The sequence below is a fragment of the Oryx dammah genome, unplaced genomic scaffold (assembly GCF_014754425.2).
Source record: "Oryx dammah isolate SB20612 unplaced genomic scaffold, SCBI_Odam_1.1 HiC_scaffold_20, whole genome shotgun sequence".
Taxonomy (NCBI): Eukaryota; Metazoa; Chordata; class Mammalia; order Artiodactyla; family Bovidae; genus Oryx; species Oryx dammah.
Window position 1 is genome coordinate 39,575,786 of NW_024070204.1, and position 20,606 is coordinate 39,596,391.

The following is a 20,606-nucleotide window of genomic DNA, read 5'->3' on the forward strand; positions in this document are numbered from 1 at the left end:
AAAATATGAGAAGATAACATTTTCAAAAAATTTTGATGAGCTATGTTTTATCATGAGACAAATTTAAAATCTTAAAATTTTATCTGTTCTTTAGTCCACTTTCCTTATTTTAAAGTGAGAAAAAAAAAAAAAGACTTGGGAATTTCAATCTTTCCAAGATTACTAACTGGTCAGCAGCATGAAGAGGTTTCCCCCCCACACCCACATATTTCCCACTTTGATCTAGTTCTGTTGCCACCATGCTATCATACCTTTCAGATAATAATATGTGATTTATCCTATTACACTTTGCATTTTTCTGCTTGTCAATTTTGTTCATAGAAAAATCAAATTAATATACCTTCCCTCTCTAACTCAAATTAAAAAAGTAGACAGAGAAAAGATTGCAGTGGATACACTTTCAAATGGTTATCAGATTTTTTAAATTATAATAATTAATACTTTTAACACTTAACCTTTGTCATGAAGTACATTAAGCACTTTTAAAGTGCATCATTTCATTTAAACATTACAACTGCCCTATAAAGTAGGCATTAGCCTGTAGTGTTAGTCATTCAGTCCTGTCCAACTCTGCAACCCCATGGGCTGTCTCCCGCCAGGCTCCTCTGTCCATGGAATTCTCCAGACAAGAATACTGGAGCAGGTAACCATTCCCTTCTCCAGAAGATTTTCCCAAGTCAGGGAGGAACCCAAATCTCCTGTATTGCAGGCAGTTTCTTTATGAGCTGAGCCACCAGGAAAGCCCATAAGGTAGGCATTAACTAACGTCTATTTTTACAAAGAGACTGAAGCAGGTATAATTTAGAATCTGCTCACTGATCACCCTCTTGGTAAATAGAAGAGTTGGGGCTTGGACCCACTAAAACCCATGCCGTTAAACACTGAGCTACTAAGACAAAACTCTGTAGAAAGGAGATCATATCCATTAACTGACTCCAGACTGCACAGATTGTATTATATCCGTGATTTCATCTCCATCACTTAGCACAGTGTCTGGTACTTTATAAGCCGGCTGCTGCTGCTGCTGCGTCACTTCAGTCGTGTCCGACTCTGTGCGACCCCATAGACGGAAGCCCACCAGGCTCCCCCTTCCCTGGGATTCTCCAGGCAAGAACACTGGAGTGGGTTGCCATTTCCTTCTCCAGTGCATGAAAGTGAAAAGTGAAAGTGAAGTCGCTCAGTCGTGTCAGACTCTTCGCGACCCCATGGACTGCAGCCCACCAGGCTCCTCCATCCATGGGATTTTCCAGGCAAGAGTACTGGAGTGGGGTGCCATCGCCTTCTCCACTTTATAAGCCTACTTTATGTTATTAGAATAAACATGGATTACTATTTATTCAGTAGTGCTAACTCATTAATCACAACTTAATCCAATGTGATTTATTCTTTGCTCAGAAAATAATTATTGATCTGATAGTCACTATGTGTTGAATCATATTCTAGTATCTACATAAAAATGCCTAAGAAGCCCAAGAAGGTAAGGCTGGAGGTGGGGCCCTAAGGGCAGTCTCGGTGGAGAAGGGCGGGGCCCATTGTTGGGGGAACACGCTTCCTGAGGAGGGGACAACAGTTAGGGGCGGACCAGTACCAGGAGGAAGCTGTGCGTGGGGAGGCTGTGGAAACCGCGAACGACAACAGGTAACGCTCCAGGCTTTTCCTCCGCGAATTCGAAATTTCCTTTTCCGCAGGTATTCTTTACTTAGGACTTCTTCACACTATCCTGGTTCGAGACAAAAGTCTGACCCAGCCACCTCTCCCACCGCGGGGGATTTTTGTCGTGCTGTAGAGTTGAGCTCCTAGGTTCACCAGAATGGGAGTAGAGGAAACCAGGAGCCCTAGGCCTCAGGACTGAGGGTGAATTCACGCAGTATGGCGAAGAGGGGGGTTGGGGAGATAACACAAACCTATCCTGGGGTGCGGAGGGCTGGCCTGAGCAGGGTGGGGGCGAGGGCAAGGAAGGAAATGGGCTGCAGCCCACTGTGGGGTGGTTGAATTTGGGTTGTAGAGGTCACGAGTCAGTTCCAGCTTCTCAGCAAGAATTTGCCAGTCACTGAATCAGCAGCCTGTGACCTAGTTCACCGGGCAAGAAGACTGTACCAACTGAAGAGATCTTGCTCTTGTCCCTCCTGCATTGGAGGAGAGGTACTGAAGACATCTAGAAACAATCAGATGGCCAGTGTGACCAAAGTGATAGCATGTGTTGATAGCCAGTGTAATATTAGTGATGATTTTATGAGGAAAAGCACCTCAAGGGTCTCATTAAGAGGAAGGAGTTGGGAGAAATCAAGCTCAAATTAAAACAAACTTAGTTCAGGAGCCAGATTCAGAGACAAAGCTGTAGTAAAACCTTTTATTTATTTAAAATGTTAGGAACTACAGAGAAGACATACAGATGACCAGTAGATACATGAAAAGATGTAGGTCAAAGCTATAATGAGGTACCAAGTCACACTGGTCAGAATGGCCATCATTTAAAAGTCTACAAGTAACAAATGCTGAAGATGTTGTGGAGAAAAGGGAACTCTCCTACACTGTTTGTAGGAATGTAAATTCCTACAGCAACTATGGAAAACAGTGTGGAGCTTCCTCAGAAAACTAAAAGTAGAGTTACTATATGATCTAGCAGTCCCACTCCTGGGCATATACCCAGACAAAACTGTAATTCAGATACATGCTGTGAACCCCTATGTTCATAGCAACACCATTCACAATAGCCAAAAGATGCAAACAACTTAAATATCTATTAACAGATGAATAGATAAAGAAGATGTGGTACATATACACAATGGAATACTACTCAGCCATAAAAAAGAATGAACTAATGCCATTTGCAGCCGCATGGATGCAACTATAGAGTATAATACTAAGTGAAATAAGTCAGAACGAGAAATAGAAATACCATACAGTATCACTTGTATGTGGAAACTAAAATATGGCATAAATGAACCTATCTATAAAAAAGAAACAGACTTGCAGACATAGAGAAGAGACTTGTGTTTGCCAAGAGGGAGGAGGGTAGGGGAGAGAAAGACTAGGAGTTTGGGATTAGCAGATGCAAACTGTTATATGTAGGAAAGACAAAGAACAAGGTTCTATTTTATAGCACAGGAAACTATATTCAATATCCCATGATAAATCATAATGGAAAAGAATATATGTACATTATTGAGTCACTTTGCTGTATAGCAGAGCATGACACAACATTGTTAAATCATCTGTATTTCAATAAAAATATTTTAATTTAAAAAATGTTAAAAAAAAGTTAGAAATTAAGGAAAAAATTTGTGAGGAAAGATTTTGCATCATTACTTCAGATTATCCTATAAATTAAACAAAAATATATATTGTGATGATTTCTAAATTTTGCCCCAAAAGGAATTTTACTGCATTTAAATATTTTAATAGCATCATGGGATGCTATTACAGTTAGTCTTCTATCTTAAGGATCAAGTTTTAACTATTTTAGTTTTACTACTATATGTGATACAGAGGATAATAATACAGTAAACTGAAAATACACAGCTAAAATTCAAATTTAAAACCACTAATAGTTGTTAATGCAGTATAATATAAAAAGAAAGAAATTGGATTTCTTTATAAAGTAACAAATTGTCAAACAATGTCTGTTTTGGGGTACCTCATTTTAAACAATATGTCCCCAAAATTACTTTGAGTAATTACTTTAGGAATTTTACTTACCTTTTACTTTGGACTACTTATCACTGCCACTGTCACACACCAGGCATTTGCACATGCCCTGTCGGAACCAGAGATCAAATTGCCAACATCTGCTGGATCAGCAAAAAAACAAGAGAGTTCCAGAAAAACATCTATTTCTGCTTTATTGACTATGCCAAAGCCTTTGACTATGTGGATCACAATCAACTGTGGAAAATTCTGAAAGAGATGAGAATACTAGACCACCTGACCTGCCTTTTGAGAAATCTGTATGCAAGTCAGGAAGCAACAGTTAGAACTGTACATGGAACAACAGACTGGTTCCAAATAGGAAAAGGAGTACGTCAAGGCTGTATATTGTCACCCTGCTTATTTAACTTACATGCAGAGTACATCATGAGACACACTGGGCTGGAAGAAGCCCAAGGTGGAATCAAGATTGCCGGGAGAAATATCAATAACCTCAGATATGCAGATGACACCACCCTTATGGCAGAAAGTGAAGAGGAACTAAAAAGCCTCTTGATGAAAGTGAAAGAGGAGAGTGAAAAAGTTGGCTTAAAACTCAACATTCAGAAAACGAAGATCATGGCATCTGGTCCCATATCTTCATGGGAAATAGATGCGGAAACAGTGTGAGACTTTATTTTGGGGGGCTCCAAAATCACTGCAGATGGTGATTGCATGAAATTAAAAGACGCTTACTCCTTGGAAGGAGAGTTATGACGAACCTAGATAGCATATTGAAAAGCAGAGACATTACTTTGCCAACAAAAGTCCGTCTAGTCAAGGCTATGGTTTTTCCATTCATCATGTATGGATGTGAGAGTTGGACTGTGAAGAAAACTGAGCGCTGAAGAATTGATGCTTTTGAACTGTGGTGTTAGAGAAGATTCTTGAGAGTCCCTTGGACTGCAAGGAGATCTAACCAGTCCATTCTAAAAGAGATCAGTCCTGGGTGTTCTTTGGAAGGATTGATGCTAAAGCTGAAGCTCCAATACTTTGGCCACCTCATACGAAGAGTTGACTCATTGGAAAAGACCCTGAGTCACTCAGTCGTGTCCAACTCTGTGACCCCATGAACCACAGCACGCCAGGCCTCCCTGTCCATCACCAACACCCAGAGTTCACTCAGACTCACGTCCATCGGGTCAGTGATGCCATCCAGCCATCTCATCCTCTGTCATCCCCTTCTCCTCCTGCCCCCAATCCCTCCCAGCATCAGAGTCTTTTCCAATGAGTCAACTCTTCACATGAGGTGGCCAAAGTACTGAACTTTCAGCTTTAGCATCATTCCTTCCAAAGAAATCCCAGGGCTGATCTCCTTCAGAATGGACTGGTTGGATCTCCTTGCAGTCCAAGGGACTCTCAAGAGTCTTCTCCAACATCACAGTTCAAAAGCATCAATTCTTCAGCGCTCAGCTTTCTTCACAGTCCAACTCTCACATCCATACATGACCACTGGAAAAACCATAGCCTTGATTAGACGGACCTTTGTTGGCAAAGTAATGTCTCTGCTTTGCAATATGCTATCTAGGGTGGTCATAACTTTTCTTCCAGGAAGTAAGCGTCTTATTAATTTCATGGCTGCTGTCATCTGCAGTGATTTTGGAGCCCAAAAAATAAAGTCTGACACTGTTTCCACTGTTTCCGCATCTATTTCCCATGAAGTGATGGGACCAGATGCCATGATCTTCGTTTTCTGAATGTTGAGTTTTAAGCCAACTTTTTCACTCTCCTCTTTCACTTTCATCAAGAGGCTTTTTAGTTCCTCTTCACTTTCTGCCATAAGGGTGGTGTCATCTGCATATCTGAGGTTATTGATATTTCTCCCGGCAATCTTGATTCCACCTTGGGCTTCTTCCAGCCCAGCGTTTCTCATGATGTACTCTGCATAGAAGTTAAATAAGCAGGGTGACAATATACAGCCTTGACGTACTCCTTTTCCTATTTGGAACCAGTCTGTTGTTCCACGTCCAGTTCTAACTGTTGCTTCCTGACCTGCATACAGATTTCTCAAGAGGCAGGTCAGGTGGTCTGGTATTCCAATCTCTTTCAGAATTTTCCAGTTTATTGGGATCCACACAGTCAAAGGCTTTGGCATAGTCAATAAAGCAGAAATAGATGTTTTTCTGGAACTCTCTTGCTTTTTTGATGATCCAGCAGATATTGGCAATTTGATCTCTGGTTCCTCTGCCTTTTCTAAAACCAGCTTGAACATCTGGAAGTTCATGGTTCATGTATTGCAGAAGCCTGGATTGCAGAATTTTGAGCATTACTTTACTAGCATGTGAGATGAGTACAATTGTGCGGTAGTTTGAGTATTCTTTGGCATTGCCTTTCTTTGGGATTGGAATGAAAACTGACCTTACCTCTGGAATTCTGCAGAACTGAATTCCATAGAATTCAGAATTCCATAGAACTGAAACTGGAACTCTTATTCTTCACTTCAGCTGTTATTTGGTTATACCCCAAAGTATTCTTATGTAAAATAAAAGAATAGAAATACTTAGTGCTTGCTTTAAGCATATTAATTTCCTTATGTTCATTATTTACCAAACAGGTTGCCAGCTAAACAAAATAAGAAAATTAATTGTATATGTCTACTCAGGCTGCTGCTATAACAAAATACTACAGGCTCAGTGGCTTAAAGAACAGAAATTTATTTTCTCATAGTTCTGGAAGCTGAGAAGTCCAAAATTAAGGTGACATCAGTGTTGATACCTCATGAAGACTCTCTTTTTGGGTTTCAAAGAGCCACCACCTCACTGTGTGCTCACAGGGCCTATCCTCAGTGTGAACGTGTGGAGAGAGAACAAAATCACTCTCTTCCTCTTCTTATAAGGCCACAGTCTTATCAGATTAGGGCCACACCTTTATGATTTCATTCAACCTTAATATTCTCCTAAATATTCTATATCCAAATATAGTCACAGTTGGATTTAGAGCTTCAACATACGAATTTTGAAGGAGACAGTTCAATTCCTAGCAACAAGCAGACTACCAAGAAATACAGCAAAAATTATTTGTGGCATGATAGTTAAATATTTTAAACAGTTTAAATTGAGAATACATACAAATACAAGTATCAGTCAGTTGTGTCCAGCTCTTGGCGAACCCCATGGACTGTAGCCTGCCAGGCTTCTCTGTCCATGGAATTCTCCAGGCAAGAATACTGGAAATGGGTAGCTATATTTAAAAGCCATGCATCAGATTTAGTAATGCATCAGATTTTAAATGCAGTCACTGATGGCAAAGAGCTGAGTGATGAATGGTGACATAATTTTTATGTAATAGGGACAAATAATTTCTACATATGCACATATCATTACACTAATTATAGATTTGTTTAGAGAAAACTTGGCTAGAGTGGGTTTGCAGAAGAGTAGAGAAGCCTTAATTCATTTGATCGTTGTTAATAATGGGGATATAATAAAAATTCTCTTGAGTGCAATGGAGCTCAAGTATGTGCTGTATGAGTGGAATACAGGAACTTTAGCATTTGAACTATTATCATTATTATAGTGCTTTGTATTTTATTTGTTTGTTTGTTTTAACACTATCTACTCTTCACTGGTTTAGAGATGAATCAAAACAGCGAAGGATGTATGAAAAAGATTAGCAGTGTGAATCTTGACAAACTTATAAATGACTTTTCACAGATAGAAAAGGTATGTAAAGATATCAAACAATTGTAGAATATAAGGGAAAGTGTAACAGATTTTGTCAATGGAGGGAGTTAGGAAAAAATATACAAAAAAGAAGCAAGGTAAAAATAATGGAAATGTATTTTTTAAGCCCCTTCTCTCTCATTTTAAAATCTGTATTTAGAATGTATGTGGTTGTAAGTCATTAATACTAGTATCAGAATGTTTTGGGGGCAAGGGAGCAAACAACTGATATACTTTTGCTAAAGTTAAAGGGGAAATACATATGTATATACCCAGGATGTCCATAAACTCAAGAATGGTTTAGTATGGATTGAAGTAGATTCAATCCTCAATCTCTTACTGTTATGACTAATTTCCTTTTCAGTCTTTCCTGTTCTATCTGTTTCCCTTTTCTCTTTTGCCTAAAAGCAGACCTGTTTGAAGTCCCCCTCCCAAACTCTACACAAATTATATGTCAGACCATATCCTCAAGTATATACTAGACTTTTTGTCTCCTCTGCCTGGGAGAGGAGTAGGAATATCTGTTGAGAAATGTAAGTGGATAAATCAGATTTGGGAAGTGGATTTGTGAAATAGGAATAGGAGGAAGAATAATCCCTACCTCTATTTTCTCTCTTTTTCTTATCATCCTTCTCTATTCCTTCTTTTCCTCTGTACAACGTAGTATTGCCATCATAAAATTTTCATGATGATGGGTATTTTCATATAATGAGCTTTTTTTCAACAATGGACTTGTATTTTTTTAACCAAGTGATTCTGACCAAAGTAAGAGAGGAGAGAGAAGGAAATAACACTTTGGTGGGAGGGGAACTGGTACAAAGCATTTGGAGCTTAATTTGGGATTATCTCTTATATTCTTAGATATTTTAAATTAGAAATATTGTTCTTTTTTAATGTCATAATGGTATTGTGATTGTACTTTTGAGTCATCTCTTAGAGAGGCATGTAAATGATAATATTTATCAATGAAATAATATAGTGTCAAGGAGTTGCTTTGAGATAAATTCAGAAGCCATGAGAATAGAGAATGGGTAGAAGTACAGATTATACAGGATAGGTTATGAATTGATGATTTTTGAAGGTGTTTGAAGGGTACATGGCAGTTATTACATTATTCACAAAGATATATGTTTGAGAATACTTATTCATTGACTGTAATAGCAAAAAATGGGAACAGCACAAATTTTCCTCAATAGGGAACTATTTAAATAAATTATATTCATGAATGAAACTCAATGCAGCTGTTAAAAAGAATGCTGCTGCTGCTGCTGCTGCTAAGTCGCTTCAGTCATGTCCGACTCTGTGCGACCCCATAGACGGCAGCCCACCAGGCTCCCCCGTCCCTGGGATTCTCCAGGCAAGAACACTGGAGTGCCATTTCCTTCTCCAATGCATGAAAGTGAAAAGTGAAAGTGAAGTCGCTCAGTCGTGTCCGACTCTTAGCGACCCCATGGACTGCAGCCTACCAGGCTCCTCTGTCCATGGGAATGAGGTAAGACTTTTACATGCTTATATGCCATCATCTCTGAGAAAGTAGTACTAAGTGGAAAATCCAAGGTGCAAAACAGAGCATAATGTGACCCTTTCCTATAGTTGTATAGTCATAAAATATTTTGGAAATATTTATAAGGAATGGTTAGTTTTAGGACTGGAGGTTGAATAGTTGGAAAGAAGGGAGTTCAAATTAGGTCATATTTTTACTTTTTATAACTTTTCATAACTGTTCACCTATTTTAACTTTTTATTATGTTACTCTTTAAATTAAAGATAAATTAGGAAGTTGACTTATTTAAAAATATGTGCCAAACTTAATTATTAGACCTTCATGTATTAAATGGTTTATACTTTCATATTCTTAGGTTAAAAAAAATCAAAATAGCGGCATTGATTTGGTGATAAAATGTATTCTGTCTCTTCTATAGAAAATGATAGAATCCAGTGGGAAGAACAATATCCTGGATATGCAGTTGGAAAAAGCTAACTGTTTATTAAGAGTAATGCAAACAAAAGAGGTCGCAATGAAACAAGGTTAGTTCTTTGCTACCTATAGAAACAGTCATTGTAACGAGTGTGCTTTTTGCTGTAACAGTAATTTTACATTTGTAAAATATTTTTAATTCACATAGAACTTTTCAGATTATCATTTCATTTTGTCCTTAATATAGCCCTGAAAGACTATATAGATAGGACTGATATTATTACTCCACTTTGATAATGAAGAAACATAAACAAAGGAGGGTAATCTGTCTGCATCCAGTCAGCTAAGAAATGAAAGAAAAACACCAATACAGTATACTAACGCATATATATGGAATTTAGAAAGATGGTAACGATAACCCTGTATGTGAGACAGCAAAAGAGACACAGATGTATAGAACAGTCTTTTGGACTCTGTGGGAGAGGGAGAGGGTGGAATGATTTGGGAGAATGGCACTGAAACATGTATAATGTCATATATGAAACGAGTCACCAGCCCAGGTTCAATGCATGATACTGGATATTTGGGGCTGGTGCACTGGGACGACCCAGAGGGATGGTACAGGGAGGGAGGAGGGAGGGGGGTTCAGGATGGGGAACACGTGTATACCTGTGGCAGATACATGGTGATGTATGGGAAAACCAATACAATATTATAAAGTAATTAACCTCCAATTAAAATAAATAAATTTATTTTAAAAAAAAAAGAAATGACAAATCCAAGTCTCAGTCCAGGCCTTCAAACACATGGAAGAAGTACAGTTGAATTCCTGCCTCACAATTACACCAGAAGAAACTTCAGATGGGTCAAAAATTTTAGTGTTAGAAAGATGCTGTCCTAGTCCCGCTCACTTCTCAGACATCCATGCCATGTGCTCTGCTCAGCTCCAAGCTGCCACCATCCCCCCTTATGTCTACTCTGCCCCTTCTCTGTGCACTCGCTAGCCCTCAGGGAGTGTGGGAGCCTGAGCACCCAGGCTGGCATGGTGCTACTCATTGAGAAAGTGGCATTGCTCTGCAGCACAAAGGTCTGGAGCTACACTCAGTTGAACAAGCTGCCTCGCAACTTCACCCCAGGCCTAGTAGTGCTAGTCTTCCCATGCAATTCGTTCCTGGCCTCAGGAGAACGCTAGGTACAAAGAGAGCCTGAGTTCCCTCAAGTTCAGACACTTTTCCAGAAGTGTATGGTGAGTGGCATGCAGATGCACCTGCTCTGCACCTTCCTATGGAAGGCCTTGCCCTGCCCCCCTGACAACCACTGTTTTCAACAGATTCCAAGCTCATCACTTGGTCTCTGTGTGCTGCAGCAATGTTGCTTGGAACTAGGAGAAGTTCCGGAAAGTACATCTATGCCCAACATGGAAACACTGCTGTCTCAGGAACCCAGCTATGCCTAGGGCTCCCCTCCTACTTATGCTACCTGCCAGTCACAGTGATACCCTCTGTGTGAGTTTCATCCATATTTCTTCTAAACCTGCATGGAGAAACCACCTGATGACCAGGAAAATCCCCCTAGATGAATGTTAGTCCTGTCCATCCCAGCCTCCCATTTCTTGGACCAAGGCTCCTTACTAATAAGGTGCTGGGCATCAGGAAAAAAAAAAAAGAAGCCATATACATACACTTCCTTGTTATGTCAACTGAGAGGGCACATAATCCATAGCAACAAGCAAAACTAGCACCAGGTTTCTAATACTACCTTATTACAAAAGGAACCAGGACTTCTTGAAGAAATGGCTGATTCTAAGATGGGGGCAAGAAGTCTATAAGTCTAAAGCATCTTGTAGTATCAGGAAATAAAGTACTCAGAAAGGAAAAAACTGCATAATAATGGGGTATGTCAAAGATACAGGACTCAAGTGAAAAAGTTCTCAATGGCCAAAGCTGGAACAATTTGAGCAACAAAATAAAGTAGTATTAGATTAAAACCCCAGGTATATCCATGAGTACATATTCATAAAAATAAATGAATAAATAAATAAATGGGGTAAAGAGATAAATCTCTGCAGAATTCCAAATAGCTTATATAAATGACTTGGCCTCAAGGAAATACAATTATAACACGGCACTCATCAGGTGTGGGCTGTGTATAGTGATTTTCTTCACTATAGTGAAACATATACTGAAAGGAAAAGGGGGTGATAAAGAGTAATTATATAGTGGGGAAATCTGACATACACAACTTAAGGCATGAAATCAAGGTCAGCTTGATGTCATGTTGATAGTAGGTACCCTTGCTATGATGTGATGAAAATGGCACTTTACTTCTATGTTCTTCTTCCCTATAACCTCATCTCATCATGAGATAAGCATCATATTCTCATAGAGGGATATCTAGAAAAGACCTGGCCAGTAGTCTGAAAAACTTAAGTGCATCAAAAACAAGAAAGCTCTGAGAAACTGTCACAGCACAGAGGACCTGAAGAAAACATGACAACTGAATATAATGGGGTATTGTGGGTGGAATCACAGAGTAGAGAAAGGACATTAGGTAAAAATTAAGAAAATCAGAGTAAAGTACCCATGCATGCAAAGTCGCTTCAGTCGTGACTGACTCTGTGCAACCCTATAGACCGCAGCCCACCAGGCTCCTCTGTCATAAGATTCTCCAGGCAAGAATGCTGAAGTGGGTTACCATTTCCTTCTCCAGGGGATCTTCCCGACCATTGGCAGGCAGTTTCTTTATCACCTGCGCCACCTGGGAAGCCTGAGTAAAGTTAGATTTTAGTTAATAATAATGTACCAACATTGGTTCATTAATTGTAATCAACATACTGTACTAAAGATATTAATAATAGGGGAAACAGCTTAGGATATTTCACAACTCTCTGTAGCATCTTCCCAAGTTTTATGTACATCTGTGCTCAGTCACTCAGTTGTGCCCAACTCTTTGCAACCCTGCAGACTGTAGCCTGCCAGGCTGCTCTGTCCATGAGATTTTCCAGGCAAGAATACTGGAGCAGGTTGTCATTTCATACTCCAGAGGATCTTCCCGGCCCAGGGATCAAACCAGCATCTCTTATGACTCCTGCACTGGCAGGCAGATTTTTACCACTAGCACCACCTGGGAAGCCCATCTATACATCTAAAACTTTTCTGAATAATAAAGTTAATTAAAGGTCAAAAAGTGAAGCCACAATAGAAGAGAATATAGAGAGTTTTGTTTTTATGTTTTTAAGACTGAAGAAAGCCTTTCCAAGTGTGACATCTATCAGTGGATATCTGGTTAAATAAATTATGGTATATTTTGTAATGAACTGCTATATAACTGACAAAAAGAATGAAGTATCTTTATATGATATAGCATCAGTTCAGTTCAGTCGTGTCTGACTCCTTGCGACCCCATGAACTGCAGCATGCCAGGCCTCCCTGTCCATCACCAACTCCTGGAGTTCACTCAAGACTCACATTCATCAACTTGGTGGTGCCATCCAGCCATCTCATCCTCTGTCATCCCCTTTTCCTCCTGCCCCCAATCCCTCCCAGCATCAGAGTCTTTTCCAATGAGTCAACTCTTCGCATGAGGTGGCCAAAGTACTGGAGTTTCAGCTTTAGCATCATTCCTTCCAAAGAACACCCAGGACTGATGTCCTTTAGAATGGACTGGTTGGATCTCCTTGCAGTCCAGGGGACTCTCAAGAGTCTTCTCCAACACCACAGTTCAAAACCATCAATTCTTCAGCTCTCAGCTTTCTTCACAGTCCAACTCTCATATCCATACATGAACACTGGAAAAACCATAGCCTTGACTAGACAGACCTTTGTTGGCAAAGTAATGTCTCTTTTTAATATGCTATCTGGGTTGGTCATAACGTTCAATCTCCCACATGTAGTAAACGAAAATAATAATGTACACAGCAGTGTATTATCATTTTTACAAAAATATATCTTAACGCACAAACACCCTCTCCCCTGTATGTTTGTAGACCCCTGGAAAGATAAACAGTGTCCTAGTAACAGTGTTTGCTTTGAGGGGAGGGAAACTGGTTAGTTTTGGGGCAAGATATTCACTTATCACTAAACTTGTGTTTCATGTGTGTGTATTATTTGAAAAACATAATCAAATACTTCCTTAAGAATTAGTTATGCTTATTCTAAATCTAATGACCTTTTTATGAATAATACACAGTAGAAGTGAAAGAACAAGTGAGAATGATCTCTTAGAAAGCAAAGTGTGTACTAATTCACTTAGGAAGGACAAACCATATATGTGACTGGACTTGTTCAAAAGTAAATCATGATATCTTTATATTTTATTTTCTTCACTTGATATCAGATAAACAATGTCTTTGCCAGCTTAAGATGGTAACAATATTGATATTGAAGATTAAGTACTATTAAAAAAAGCCTTTTCATGCACATTTTATTTAATATTTCCAACTGATTTATGATATAGATATTAATGCCCAAATTGCTTGTAATGGTAGAGCCTAAATTTGACCTTAAAACAATCACTGATTTACTAAATTATACAATATAAGTGATAGCTTAATGTTCTTAGCTCTAGTTTTTAAGAGTTGGATAGGATAGTTCTTCAAATTGTACTGTAAAATCCAACAGAAATGATGCATAGGAGAAGTTTTGCAAAGAGAATTAAAAGATATTATTCTAAAATAATGAATGATATTCTATTTTATGGGGCTTCCCTTGTGGCTCACATTTGGTAAAGAATCCGCATGCAGTGCAGGAGACCCAGGTAAAATTCCTAACTGAGCCAGTTTCCTGTTTTAAAAAATGTGTTTAGAGAGCCACCTTGTGTTCTAAATTTGAAAATACACAGTTTGGAAACATTCAGTATACTTTCAGTTTTAGGGTTCTGTTTTCAATTTGCTAATTACTGAAATAACATACTTTATGCATGCTGGATTCATGCTTTTAAAGGTGCAAGGACAAGTGATGGCAGGATCTATGCTTCCATTTTTAATTGCAGCAGCTAATACAGTAATATACATGAAGTAGGTAACGTCAGTTGTCATTTAACCATCATTCTGTTACTGGGACTCAGCAACAGAACAAAATGAAGAATGGTGGGAACTTTGAGTTGGTGGTAGGGCAGGTAGAGTGGGAAAAAGGAGGAGTAGAACCTTGTACTTGCATAAAGCTTTTAACTTCTACCGAATACTTTCATTTCTATTAATGTAGTTGAAGTACATGGAGACTGAGTTATAGGACCTCTAACTGAAAACGGGAAGTTTTGAACTCTCCCCTCACAGTATTGGTTCTTTCATTTAGTTAATAAATACAAAAACTATTGAACACTTATGAAATCGTCATCACATTAGAAGTAAGGATTATCAAATATCTTTACCTGAAAGAGTTCACTATCTAGTGGGAGAAACCATCTAACTAAAATGTAATGTGAACAATGGATAAAAGCAATATATACAAACTGTGGGACACAGAGGAGAGAAACAGTAACAATGTTAAATATCTGTGAATGAATTTAGAAAGTATATTTTTTCATTTGGTTGTCAGAACAACCTAATATAGGAGAAAAGTACATTACCCAGAGCATCATAGTTACAAAGTAAAGAAGAAAAAAACTCTAATCCAGTTCTTCTGATTCCAAATTTCATGGTTTCATCAGCATGTTATACAATTCCTGAGGAAGTCTTGAATGAAGCACACAGGATTTGATATGTGAAAAACCTGTGTTCAAACCTAGACCTTCCATGTACTGTGGAATCTTTGTTAAGTTACCAGATATCTATGGGTGACTTCCTCCCTTTGTGAAATCAAGATAATGATGCCAACTTCTCAGCATCAGTTTGAATACTGATTATAATATACTTATGTAATGCCTGACAGGGTAAATATTCAATAATAATACTTTAATGTACCTAGACTACTTTTTATTGTTAGATAAAAGTATGTCACACTAATGCACATTGGCTGAATATCCACTGTGGGTCTCTAAAACTGAAAGAAAGAGAATAAGGTTCAATATTTAATAGCCATTAAGCCAAGCACATAAGAACAAGATCGCCTAATCTTTCTTTTTAAAAATACTGTTACTCTTTGTGAAATTTTCATCATTATATATTTAGCTACTGTAATTGTAAACTTAAACTGGTGCAACCTGGGTTTCTCAACCTTATAGTAAAAATGTGATAGCAATAACTATCACAAATTCTTTCTCTGGCTCTATTCCTGCCCTCTTTCTAGGGCCTCTCACCTACTCAGATTAGTCTGAAGAAGTGATCCTGCGCCGATCTTGGTGGTATATTAAAGTAGTTAGAATCATTGACATTAGTGCTGGACTGCTTTGAGTTCATGTTGTAGCTCTACCATATACTACTTTTAAGAGTGAGTTTGGACAGTTTGCTAAACTTCTATGTGTCAGTTTCCTCATATGTAAAAATGAGGCAAATACTAGAATCAATGTCATAGAGTTAAAAGGGTTAAGCACTTAAAATAGCAGTGTGTTATTGTTTTCATACCACAGTTTCTCCATTTACTCCTTTCTTACCATTATAATGCCTGTCAATCAAATCACTTAAGAAATATTTATGAAACGACATTTATGGACCGCAACTCTTCTAAGTAGTAGAGAAAAATGGTAAACAAGACAGAAGATAGTCCCTGCTATCCTGAAGCTTACAGCCAAGGGCTGCTTAAAGTGACAGAAGTCTCCACCACTGTTGCCTGCTTCAAATGTTTAGCTGTTGCTGGTGATACCAAGAATATACATACTGAAAGCTTATTTGCACATTTCAGGCTTGATTGCACAGAATTCTCCCATTATGCAAGAAGACATTGGCACCAAAGTTGCTGATGCCTTGTAACCCAACACACTGAGTTTTTACTCTTTGTCGCTACTCCCTTGTCCTAGGATTCAGGCAAGAGGACAGGTTAGAGGACAGTGAGGAAGAAAAGCATTATTTCTCCCAAATGATACTTGCTCACCAGCTCTCACTGTATCTTTGAATAGAACCTCATATTCCTTGACTCTCTTTCCTTAGAATGTTCTGACTCTCTTTCCTCAGAATGTTCTTTTTATGGAAAAGCCACTGGGATACATGCTTCACAGTTCTCCAGACATGTCCAAATGTGCCTTATTTCTAGGGCAGCTGTTGCTAAAGGCACATAGAGGGAATCCCTACTTTACTGGGTTTTTCATGCCTTAGAAAACTCATAACTAAATCATGGAGTGTGTTTAACTTAAAGACTGATTTAAAAAGTGTGTATTACAGATGGCTAACAAGCACATGGTCATCTGAGTGGGCAAACAGGAGATGGCAAGAGTGAAAGTCGACATTTTAGGAATCAGCGAACTAAAATGGACTGGAATGGGTGAATTTAACTCAGATGACCATTACATCTACTACTGCGGGCAGGAATCCCTTAGAAGAAATGGAGTAGCCATCATGGTCAGCAAAAGAGTCCAAAATGCAGTACTTGGATGCAATCTCAAAAACGACAGAATGATCTCTGTTCGTTTCCAAGGCAAACCATTCAATATCACAGTAATCCAAGTGTATGCCCCAACCAGTAACGCTGAAGAAGCTGAAGTTGAATGGGTCTATGAAGACCTACAAGACCTTTTAGAACTTAACACCCAAAAAAGATGTCCTTTTCATTATAGGGGACTGGAATGTAAAAGTAGGAAGTCAAGAAACACCTGAGGTAACAGGCAAATTTGTCCTTGGAATGCGGAATGAAACAGGGCAAAGACTAATAGAGTTTTGCTAAGAAAATGCACTGGTCATAGCAAACACCCTCTCCCAACAACACAAGACTCTACACATGGACATCACCAGATGGTCAACACTGAAATCAGATTGATTATATTCTTTGCAGCCAAAGATGGAGAAGCTCTATACAGTCAACAAAAACAAGACCAGGAGCTGACTGTGGCTCAGATCATGAACTCCTTATTACCACATTCAGACTTAAATTGAAGAAAGTAGGGAAAACCACTAGACCATTCAGGTATGACCTAAATCAAATCCCTTATGATTATACAGTGGAAGTGAGACATAGATTTAAGGGCCTAGATCTGATAGACAGAGTGCCTGATGAACTATGGAATGAGGTTCGTGACATTGTAAAGGAGATAGGGATCAAGACCATCCCCATGGAAAAGAAATGCAAAAAAGCAAAATGGCTGTCTGGGGAGGCCTTACAAATAGCTGTGAAAAGAAGAGAAGTGAAAAGCAAAGGAGAAAAGGAAAGATATAAGCATCTGAATGCAGAGTTCCAAAGAATAGCAAGAAGAGATAAGAAAGCCTTCTTCAGCGATCAGTGCAAAGAAATAGAGGAAAACAACAGATGGGAAGGAGAGAATAGGAAGGACTAGAGATCTCTTCAAGAAAATTAGAGATACCAAGGGAACATTTCATGCAAAGATGGGCTCGATAAAGGACAGAAATGGTATGGACCTAAGAGAAGCAGAAGATATTAAGAAGAGGTGGCAAGAATACACAGAAGAACTGTACAAAAAAGATCTCCACGACCAAGATAATCACGATGGTGTGATCACTCACCTAGAGCGAGACATCCTGGAATGTGAAGTCAAGTGGGCCTTAGAAAGCATCTCTACGAACAAAGCTGGTGGAGGTGATGGAATTCCAGGAGAGCTATTTCAAATCCTGAAAGATGATGCTGTGAAAGTGTTGCACTCAATATGCCATCAAATTTGGAAAACTCAGCAGTGGCTACAGGACTGGAAAAGGTCAGTTTTCATTCCAATCCCAAAGAAAGGCAATACCAAAGAATGCTCAAACTTCCACACAATTGCACTCATCTCACACGCTAGTAAAGTAATGCTCAAAATTCTCCAAGCCAGGCTTCAGCAATACATGAACCGTGAACTCCCTGATGTTCAAGCTGGTTTTAGAAAAGGCAGAGGAACCAGAGATCAAATTGCCAACATTTGCTGGATCATGGAAAAAGCAAGAGAATTCCATAAAAACATCTATTTCTGCTTTATTGACTATGCCAAAGCCTTTGACTGTGTGGATCCCAATAAACTGTGGAAAATTCTGAAAGAGATTAGAATACCAGACCACTTGACCTGCCTCTTGAGAAATCTGTATGCAGGTTAAGAAGCAACAGTTAGAACTGGACATGGAACAACAGACTGGTTCCAAATAGGAAAAGGAGTATGTCAAGGCTATATATTGTCACCCTGCTTATTTAACTTCTATGCAGAGTACATCATGAGAAATGCTGGGCTGGAAGAAGCCCAAGGGAATCCACATTGCTGGGAGAAATATCAATAACCTCAGATATGCAGATGACACCACCCTTATGGCAGAAAGTAAAGAGGAACTAAAAAGCCTCTTGATGAAAGTGAAAGTAAAGAGTGAAGTAGTTGGCTTAAAGCTCAACATTCAGAAAACTAAGATCATGGCATCTGGTCCCATCACTTCATGGGAAATAGATGGGGAACAGTGGAAACAGTGTCAGACTTTATTTTGGGGGGGCTCCAAAATCACTGCAGATGGTGATTGCAGCCATGAAATTAAAAGATGCTTACTCCTTGGAAGGAAAGTTATGACCAACCTAGATAGCATATTGAAAAGCAGAGACATTACTTTGCCAACAAAGGACCATCTAGTCAAGGTTATGGTTTTTCCAGTGGTCATGTATGGATGTGAGAGCTGGACTGTGAAGAAAGCTGAGCACCGAAGAATTGATGCTTTTGAACTGTGGTGTTGGAGAAGACTCTTGAGAGTTCCTTGGACTGCAAGGAGATCCAACCAGTCCATTCTGAAGATCAGCCCTGGGATTTCTTTGGAGGGGATGATGCTGAAGCTGAAACTCCAGTACTTTGGCCATCTCATGAGAAGAGTTGACTCTTTGGAAAAGACTCTGATGCTGGGAGGGTTTGGGGGCAGGAGGAGAAGGGGACGACTGAGGATGAGATGGCTGGTTGGCATCACTGACTCAGTGCATGTGAGTCTGAGTGAACTCCAGGAGTTGGTGATGGACAGGGAGTCCTGCCGTGCTGCGATTCATGGGGTCGCAGAGTCGGACACGACTGAGCGACTGAACTGAACTGAACAAGCACATGAAAAGATACTTAACGTCACTCATTATTAAGAGAAATACAAATCAAAACTACAATGAGATACCACCTTACACCAGTCAGAATGGCCATCATAATAAAATCTACCAATAAATGCTGGAGAGGGTATGGAGAAAAGGGAACAGTCTTGCATTGCTGGTGGGAATGTAACTGATACAACCAGCGGAAGATGGTATGGAGATTCCTTAAAAAGCTAGGAATAAGGAATATTCCTACCACCATATGACCCAGCAATCCCACTCCTAGGCATATACCCTAAGAAAAAAAATTGAAAAAGACACATGTACCCCAGTGTTCATTGCAGCACTATTTACAATAGCTAGAACATGGAAGCAACCTAGATGTTCATCTACAGATGAAAAGATAAAGAAGCTGTGGTACATGTATACAGTGGAATACTACTCAGTCATAAAAAGGAATGCATTTGAGTCAATTCTAATGAGGTGGACAAACCTAATGCCTATCGTACAAAGTGAGTCAGAAAGAGAAATATAAATATTGTATATTGACACACGTATATATGGAATCTAAAAAGATGGTTTTGATTAATTTATTTTCAGGGCAGCAATGGAGAAACTGAAATAGAGAACAAACCTATGGACATAGAGGAGGGGAGGAGTGAGAAGGGGAGATGTATGGAGAGAATAAAATGGAAATTTACAATACCATATGTAAAATAGATAGCCAATGGGAATTTGCTGTATGACTCGGGGAATTCAAACAAGGGCTCTGTGACAGGCTGAAGGCTGGTATAGGGAAGGAGATGGGGGGGAGGCTCAGGAGAGAGGGGACATGTGTGTATCGATGGCTGGTCCTTGATATATGACAGAAAACCACAGAATTCTATAAAGCAATTACCCTTCAATGTAAAAAAAATGTGTGTATTATATAACTTATTTTGAGATACCTGGTTGCTTTATTAAGTCTCATAATTATCAATTAAATATTAAGTATTTTTTAACTTTGAGATAATTCCAAAATGAAAGTAAATATTCAAATAGATTTATCTTTTATGTTTTAGAATGTGCTACTCTTCATGATATGATAAAAGGGCTACAGCATACCATTGAATATCAACATAATTTGAAGGGTAAGTTAGAAAAAAAGTAAAATCTAAAAAAAAAATATGGTTGTATTTAAACATCTTTAAGAATAGAAAGTTTTTACATTGCTGACAGTAATCTTCTCTTAATCTGATCTTGTTAAATTTATCAGCTAAGAGCAGGATTCCTTACTACTCAATAATA

General features: G+C 38.9%; 1 protein-coding gene across 1 annotated transcript in view; it reads left to right on the forward strand.

Moving 5' to 3' along the window:
- The first annotated feature begins 7,262 nt into the window (after positions 1–7,262).
- CCDC152 (coiled-coil domain containing 152) overlaps positions 7,263–20,606 on the forward strand; it is a 40,319-nt gene continuing 26,975 nt past the window's right edge. Inside the window, exons 1-3 of the mRNA XM_040262431.1 lie at positions 7,263–7,349; positions 9,272–9,377; positions 20,381–20,449. Coding sequence (XP_040118365.1) covers positions 7,263–7,349; positions 9,272–9,377; positions 20,381–20,449 — 262 coding nt within the window. The remainder of the gene's footprint in view (positions 7,350–9,271; positions 9,378–20,380; positions 20,450–20,606) is intronic.